This window comes from Orycteropus afer, unplaced genomic scaffold (assembly GCF_000298275.1).
Source record: "Orycteropus afer afer isolate SDZICR_OR568_19922 unplaced genomic scaffold, OryAfe1.0 scaffold00398, whole genome shotgun sequence".
NCBI lineage: Eukaryota > Metazoa > Chordata > Mammalia > Tubulidentata > Orycteropodidae > Orycteropus > Orycteropus afer.
The window spans coordinates 1776716-1785063 of record NW_006921985.1 but is presented as its reverse complement, the minus strand read 5'-3'; the positions used below and the strand labels follow the sequence as shown (position 1 = coordinate 1785063).

Sequence of the window (8348 nt, the reverse complement as noted above, 5' to 3'; positions counted from 1 at the left end):
GTGTGGTTTGGGCTTTGCTTCTGTGAAGATTGACAGCCTTGGAGACCCTGTGGGCAGTTCCACTCTGTCCTCTAGGGGCGCTGTGGGTCGGAATGGACTCCACGGCAGTGGGTGTGGTTTGGTCTTTGCTTCTGTGAAGATTACAGCCTTAGAGGCTTTTTGGGGGATCCTCTAGGGGAGCTGTGGGTCGGAACTAACCTGATGGCAAGTGGTTTTTTGATTGATTTTCTTTGCAAACAGGAGAGGACACGTTTCGGGTTGGGTCTAGAACAAATACTAAGTTGAAGGACTTTTTTCTCAAAGAAGTGCTTGGGTTGGTTCCGCCGGCCGTTCAGAGATGCGCTTGACTTTGAGACAGTGGGTAATTCATGATGCAAAAATCTAAATCTCAGATCCTGCTGGTGAAAATAACATTTCAGATGGCGTTTCAGGAAAGAACGCTGTAGGCTGATAATCCCCAAAGTCGATACCGGTCCCAAAGCCAACTTCTCGCGGTGGGGCCCCCGGGCTGGGTGCCCCATCGCTTGTGGGAACATTTTCCCCAGCGTTGCTTTTTGCCACTGAATGAACTTGACTCTTGAACTTCCGCACAGGAGATCGAGAGGTTGAATGAACGCCTGCAGGAAAAGGAGAGGGCAGCCCCCGCGCCGACGGAGCCCCCGGGCGGCCCGGAGGAGGAGCTCGCCCTGCTGCGGAGGAACGTGGCCGAGCAGGCGCGGGCCCGGGCCGTCGGCGACGTGCTGTGCCGCTCCCTGGCCAGTGAGGCCCACCAGCTGCGCAGGACGCTGGCCGCCACCGCCCACATGTGCCAGCAGCTGGCATGGTGCCTGGAGGAGAAGCAGCGAGCAGGCGGGGGCACGCGGACCCTGGACGAGGTGGGTGGCCTGGCTTCCTGCAACAGAGGGGGCAAGTGGGTGTCTTTACGGAGCTTCCTCGCTCGCAGTTTGGGGGCTGGGTCCAGCTTCCGGCGGCCGGCTGGCAGGGAGGTGCTGTCGGCTCTGGGGCACACCCTGGTCTCCCACCCTGTTCCTCTGCCCCTTGGTGGCCTTCCCGGGCCTCTGTGCACTGCTGTGTGGATCTGCGTTTCCTGCCTCTCAGAAGGGATGGCGTTTAGGGCCCACCCAGCACTGCTTTGGCCTCATTGACAGGACAGGAAAAACCCTGATCGCCAGCAGGCCCTGCCCACAGGAATGGGGGTGGGATGCCCACACAGATTTGGGGGGACACGGTTCAGTCCACCCCAGCAGGGATGAGTGGTCTCTGGGCCTGGTCCCTCTTCCGTGGTTCATCGATCGCTGACAGACATGGGCACCAGGGGGTCAGCAGAGTGGGGCACGGGGCACTGGGCATGGCTGCCCCATGCCGCCTGGCTGGCTGTGCGTCAGGGCACCTTGACCCCGCAGTCCCCACTGGGAGGAGAAGGAAGAGCCGGGGTGCTTCTTGAGGAGACTGGAGGCTGCCGGGAGTGCAGGGCCTCCAAGGCCCTACCTTGAGCAGTGCCAGGCACGGGTCAGAGGGGCTGTGTGTGGGCCCTGGGCGGGCCTGGTGTCTAAGCGGCCTGACAGCTGTGGCCTCCAGGCCTGGGAGCCCTGGGCCGCGCCCTCTCAGCCACACAGGGCACAGAGGTGCTGGGTACCAGATGGCCGTGGTTCCAGACAGATAGGGCCAGGCACTGTGGGGGCCGTGAAGTGTGCGTGACGGGCCTGCGAGCTGGGCCCCAGGATAGGTGGGTTTGGGCTGCGTGCTGAGGGCATGTGGGGCGTGGGGTTCAGCATCAGGAATTGCATAGGGTAGGGCCACGAGGGGACGCAGGAAACCAGGGGGCACCTGGGCAGGGGTGTTGGGAGCAGAAGGCACTAGGGGTCTAGGGCCGGGGGAGGGGAATGATGGGGTCATGGCCTCTGCGAGCCGAGCCGTTGTCCGTCTGTCTGTCTGCTCCCCATTGCCCCACCTGCCAGTGGGTTCACAGTCTGTGTTGGGCAGACGAGGAGGCATGAGGATCTAGGCCGGGTCGGGGGTGGGGTGGGGTGGGGGCCATGTCCCATGTACCATGTCCTGTTGGGGACAGCCTCCTGGGTCCCCACAGAGACAGGCTTGCTTGCTTTTTCTTTTTTAACTTTATTGTGATTTGGGTGAAAGTTTACAGAGCAAATTATTTTCCATACAGCGGTTCATACACATTCTGTTTCATGACGTTGCTGCAATTCCCCACAGTCTCCTCCCACTTCCTCCCTGTGGTTACCTTTTCCCTGTGTCCTTCTTCCCTATTAAGTCCTGCCCCCTGAGCTGTCTTCCTGTGAAAATCCTGCCCTTCTGTTCTCCCACGATTGATCGCTCCAAGGAGCTTATGTACCTGATGTTAATGTTCACCCCATGTGCCTGTCTGTTGCTTGTCTGGAAGCCACAGGAGTGAGTTCAGTTGCAGACCTGAAGGTTGGCTAGGGGCCATGTCTTGGGGGTCTCACTAGGCTCTATCAGGCCAGTAAACTTAGTCTTTATGATGATTTTGAGTTTTGTTCCACATGGTTCTCCCACTCGATCCAGGATCTCCTGCACTGATGCCCCTCTGAGTGGTTGACAGTGGTAGCCGGGCACCATCTAGTTCTTCTGGTCTCATGGTCATATAGGCTGAGGATCGCATGGTCTACCAGTCCCTTGGACTAATTGTTTCCATGTGTCTTTGTTTTTATTCTTTGATTGGGAGGAGGAGAGACCCATCACTGCATCTAGACGGCCACCTGCAAGCTTTTAAGACCCCAGTCGCTACTCACCCAAGTAGGATGTAGAACGATGTTTTTGTGTAGTGTGTTATGCCAATTGAACTTGATGTCCTCTGTGACCATGGTCCCCAACCCACAGGTCCAACTACTTGCTTCCTCAGGGTGGTTGGTTGTGGCCAAGAAATTATCATAACTTTGCGCCTTGTCAGCTCTGTTATGTATTTGGATGTTCTTACGGCACATCCAGATACGTCTGTAGAAATATCGGCTCCCAACCCTGTATATGGTCAGGGGTGTATTCCCTTTTGCCTAGACAGATCTGATCATTCAGCCTGCCCACCCATCTACTTACCTGTAGATTGTTATCACTGGTAACATGGTCATGTACATGTAGAAGGGTTTGTCTGTTGTCTGTACCTTCCGTGTACCTGTTTACTTCTTCCTCAGTGCCACCGTGTCAATCACTCACATTTGGGATGTTGCCTTTCCCTTCACCTGAAGCAGGACTTGTCTCTACCTGTCTAGCAGTGTTCCCTCCCCTCCCCAGTAACCAACAGAGAAAGTTTCCTTGCGTGTGTAAACTTTTCCCTGACTTTTTACAATAGTGAACTGATACAAGATAGGCTTTCTGACGAGAAGTTCTGGGAGCAGCCCACATGCCCTTCCTGTCAGAAAGTCCCCTCAGTCCCCTCCCTGTCAGCAGGGTGGCCTCAGTGCGACAGTTCTGTGAAAGGGGAACTTGGGGAGGGACAGAGTTTCCGTCCGGGGGAGGGTGTCCTGCTCGGTGGGTGTCACTGTGTGCCCTTTCCTGTGGGATTGACAAAGCCCACTGGTGGTGGGGACACTGTCCCCTCAGCGCTGGGTTGGCTGAGTCCCCGGGCGGTTTGTTAGGACTTGCTGCCTCTGTCCGTCCAGGAGCATTCTTGGAATTACTGTCACCGGTGGGCAGTCTCCTGCCTGCTGGTGTTGGCTGGCCTTCTAGGGCGCCAGTGTGCGTTCTCTGAACTGTCTCCTGTGCTGTGTTGCGAGGCTTGGCTCAGGTGTGGCTTAGGGGACCCTGTCCTCTGCTTTTACCATACAGCACAGGTTAGATGGCTGTGCCCGAGGATTACCACTGTAGACGGGACCGGGTCGTGGGCCTGAAGGGGGCAGGCAGGTCCCAGGTGGGATGATGCCATGCTGTAGGCTTTGCGGGTTGCCAGCTGTCATCACGGCCCTGACTCATGGCTCCCCCTGGGGCTTTCCAAGGCTGAATTTCCAGTAGTCCATTCAAGGTGCCTCTGAACCAAAAACCAAACGCACTACCATCGAGTCGCATCTGACTCATAGCGACCCCTCCTTGGGTTTCCGACACGGTATCACTACGGAAGTAGGATTGCCCAACCTTCATTCTCAGGAGTGGCTGGTGGGTCTGAACCGCCAGCCTTCTGGTTAGCAGTCAAGTGCCTTAGGCACTAGGCCACTCAAACCTCCAGCCTCTCCGTTTAGCAGCCGAGAGTGTGACCGTCTGTGGCACCCAGGGACCCTTCATAGCTTTGTTGGGGTTGGTGCTGTCGAGTTAATCTGACCCGTAGCGACCCCACGTGTGATGGGGTGGGACTGCTCCTAGGGCCCCCTCGGCAGTCATCCCATGGAACAGGTCACCCCGGCTCTTTCTCCCGTGCAGCGGCTGGTGGTTTGTGACCTTCCAGTTGGCGGCCAAGTGTGTTAGCCATTGGGCCACCCAAGGATCCTTCTGGCCTTGGGATGCTTAAATCTGGGAAGTTTAAAAGGCGGACAGCTCACACGTGGACAGAGACAGTGTCACGCCCAGGAGACCTTCCATCTAGGCCAGAGTCTGGGCCAGGCAGGGTGGGTGGTTGCAGGGTGACACCTGAGGCCTTCCCACCCCCGGCCCTCTGCTGGGCGACGTCAGGTTCCCTGTCATCTCGGCTTAGATGAACGATGGCCATGTGTCCCTACACCAGGTCCTCTGAAGACCTCAGACCCCAGCCTCCAGGCCGGGGGGTGATGTGCCCAGCACTGCTGCCTTGGGGCACGTGTGGCCGAGCGTGGTGACGCGGTAACTCCTCTGTCCCTTCCCCCGGCAGCCAGAGCACGCCAGCGGGGACGCCCCCGTCCAGGCTGAGGTTGAGAAGTTACAGGAAGAAAACCGGCAGCTGAAGGCCAAGGTCGCTCACGTGAGTCACCCCATTTCATCAGGCGGGGTGGCTGTCTGCTTTGCTGTGGGGGTGCCCTCCTGGCTGGTCTGCATGGTGCCAGGGGCCTGACCTTCCTGGATGTGTGGCCATACAGGACAGAACGCGATGCTCCCCGTACCCCATGATGCTCCCCGTGCCCCAGACATTCTGTGATGTGAAGGGGGCACAGGCCCTGCTCGGGGGGTGGCTTACTTCTGGGGGGCGTCGTGGTGGGTCTGCTTCAGTCCCAGAGCATTGCTGTGGGGGTTGCTACGTGGAGCGGCACCCACTGAGGGGTCCTGACAGTCCCCTCCTGCCCGTGGGCTGCCCCCCCAGGTGGAGGACCTTAACGCCAGGTGGCAGCGGTATGACGCCGGCCGGGAGAAGTACGTGCGGGCGCTGCAGGCCCAACTGCGGGGACTGCAGGGCCTGTGCCAGCCCGAGGGGCCCTCCACGGCCCCGCTCCTGAGGAAGGAGATCTCCAGGCTCAACCAGCAGCTGGAGGAGACACTTGACAAGTGCGTGGAGGCCCGGCGGGAGCTGGCGGCCACGCGGGGAGCCTACGACGCTGTGATGGAGCGGGCACAGATGCTGGAGCAGCAGGTCCGCGTGGGGCCCGGGGCGCCGCGGGCGCGATGCCGGCACAGTCCACGTGGGGCCTGGGGGCAGCGATGGGCCCTGGGGCCCTGGGGCGCTGCCGGGGGCACGGATGCCGGCACAGTCCGCGTGGGGCCTGGGGGCGGCGCTGGACACCCGGCCAGCTGAGAGGGGCCCAGGGCACCGCTGCAGGGCAGGTACTGACCCCGCAGCTAGAAGGGCAGGCAGGAGGGGTGGGACGGTCCGCTCCTGAGCAGATGCCGTGGTGGTCGCAGCGGGGACCCACTGTCCTGTCTTCCTGCAGATCCTCGTGTACAAGGACGACTTCTCATCGGAGCGGGCGGACCGGGAGCGCGCTCAGAGCAGGATCCAGGAGCTCCAGAGCATGGTGGCCGCCCTGCAGTGTCAGCTGCCTCGGGGACAGGTGGGCCTCGTGGCAGCAACACGCTCCTGCTTGCTGTTCTTTGCACGCATGTCATGCTTTTCTGAGTTGGCTCAGCTCGTTTGCAGCGTGAGGGTGTCAGGAGGGTCCCTCAGCTCCGGGCTGTACCTGCCACCCGTGCCTGTGTGTCCCAGGTGCCTACCCGAGGCTGAGGTAGGCGGGGTGGGTGTGTGGATGGAGGAGCGTGCGTGCTGCACGCGGGTCGCAGCCCGTGGGCACTGAGGGTGCTGAGGGCCCAGCCACTCGCAGGGACGTGTTCACAGCCGGCTCACGAGCACCTCCTGGGAGCCCTGGAGCGAGGGGCTCACTGCTGCTGTGGGGTGGGTGCGAGTTGGCCCTCTCCCCCTAGGATGGTCCCCACCTTCCCTCCCCGGTCTCCCTGCCCTGGGCCAGGAGGGCCCACGGCAGCAGCCGTCACTTCTCATGGGTGAGGTGGGGGGGCATGGCGGGCTTGTGTCCCCCAAGCCACCAGGTTCATAAAGAGGTGCCCACCTGACTGCACAGGTGCCCCTACCCAGACCCCTACCCATTGCTGCCCCCACTGCCTGGCAGCCTCGGGAGTCTGGCCGTGTCCTTGGGCCCTCCTGGAGTAGGTGAGAACCCAGGCCTGGACAGTGGGGTCTCTGGCCTTTGTGGCCACCAGGAGGCCATGGCCCTGGATGGAGGCCGTACGGGTGGCCTCGTGGCTCAGGCCACAGAAGCTACTAGAGTCAAGATGCTCCCGGCTGACTCCCCAGCTGCTATGGTCCCTGGGCCTGTGGGTGTCCTGCAGGTGTCCTGCAGGTGTTGTGGAACACCTGCTGTGTGCGTGGCCCCAGGGTGGGGTGTCGACCACACCAGGGCAGCAGGACTGTAGGCACGGGTAGCAGTGTCAAGAACGCCCTGTGAGCAGGTGCAGGACCAGGTGGCAGGAGTCTCTGGGCCCCCACAGTGGGGCGTGTCCTGGGGCTGGTGTCCCTCGGGTGGGAGTGGGGGTCCCCCGTGGACTGTCCCTCATTCTGGGGCTTGTGGAGAATGCACATGGCTTTACCCGACACGTGGAATGCTCCACTCACCAGTACCGCCAGGCCCTGGGTCCTGGGGCCCAGGGGACACAGCTGGAGCACGTTGTGAACAGTGCACCTGCCTCGCGGGCCCCCCACCGCTGGGTCAGTGGTTCTGGCCTCTCTTGCAGGACACCAGGGAGCCAAACCAGACCTGCCCCATGAGCAGCTCGCCCAAGGATTTGGAGACGGATGCCCCAAGCCCAGTGGGGCTGGGGTCCCCGCGGCTGGAGGCCCTCGCAGTGGGTGGGTGCCCCGACACAGACCCCAGGGGCCAAGGGGACCTCCAGTGTCCCCACTGCCTGCAGTACTTCAGTGACGAGCAAGGGGAGGAGCTGTTCAGGCACGTGGCTGAGTGCTGCCAGTGAGTCTGCGTCCCCGCTATCTGTCCCACTGCTGTCCACGTGGCCACCGTCCACAGGTGCTCCAGGCCAGCCACGCCTATGCCCACCCACCGTGCACCCACTCGTGTGCCCACAGGTCTGCCACTCTCTGTCCCTGTGCCCTTCGTGTGCCTGTCTGGGCCATTCTCTGCCCATGTTGGCTCAGTGTGGCCATCCCATGTACAAAGTGGGAGTGCTTGGCACACAGTGGGTGGCGCTCTGTCAAGACCTGGGTTCCCTGACGGGGTGGGGGCTCTTGGAAGTGGCCAGTTGTGGGGTGAGCTGCCTGTGGTGTGGAAAGTCCAGGCCAGACTGGGTTTGGGCCTGGCAGCCATGGGTGGGGACCTGCCCCACAGACACGCAGGGTCCTACAGTGGAAGCCCAGCCTGTCTGCAGGACACACAGGAATGTGGCAGTGGGTAGGGCCAGCCATCGCGGCCACCTCATCTGTGCCGAGTGCTGCGGGCAGTTGCTCCTTCCCTATGCCTAGAAGTTACAACTCTGTGCCCCTTCACTTATTTTTGTATAAGATGTCCTGGTGGTGACTGGGCTATGGGGTCCACAGGGGTCTCCCTATTTTCCCAGGTGCTGGGCTTGCCCACCTGTCCAGGCCGCCATGATGGTCAGCCAGAGCGACCAGCTTGCTGTTCAGGGGTCGCCTGGGCATGGGGGCAGGAGCTCAATATTTAGGCTTTTCTGCTTTTACTGATCCACGGAGGCAGCAAATTCCTGCCCTCGAGACCTTTGCTCCAGGCAGAACTTGGGGGACAGAAGGACGGAGGTTCACGTGCGGGTGGTCCTGGATGTTGGGGAACTGCATCTGTTCCTGGAGGGCCAGGGGACCTGGTCAGGGCTGGTGTGGGCCCCACGCAGTGGCCTTGGGGACATGGAGCAGCACCAGCCCATGGCCCCAGGGCCCACCTGTGTCCATTCCAGTCAGGCCATGAAGAGACAGGAGGGGTGGAGAGGACAGATCTCTGAGC

General features: G+C 61.1%; 1 protein-coding gene across 1 annotated transcript in view; it reads left to right on the top strand.

Moving 5' to 3' along the window:
- TNIP2 (TNFAIP3 interacting protein 2) overlaps window positions 1-7350 on the top strand; it is an 81369-nt gene extending 74019 nt beyond the window's left edge. Inside the window, exons 5-9 of the mRNA XM_007953515.1 lie at window positions 594-875; window positions 4811-4900; window positions 5237-5503; window positions 5802-5921; window positions 7114-7350. Coding sequence (XP_007951706.1) covers window positions 594-875; window positions 4811-4900; window positions 5237-5503; window positions 5802-5921; window positions 7114-7350 — 996 coding nt within the window. The remainder of the gene's footprint in view (window positions 1-593; window positions 876-4810; window positions 4901-5236; window positions 5504-5801; window positions 5922-7113) is intronic.
- The last annotated feature ends 998 nt before the right edge of the window (window positions 7351-8348 follow it).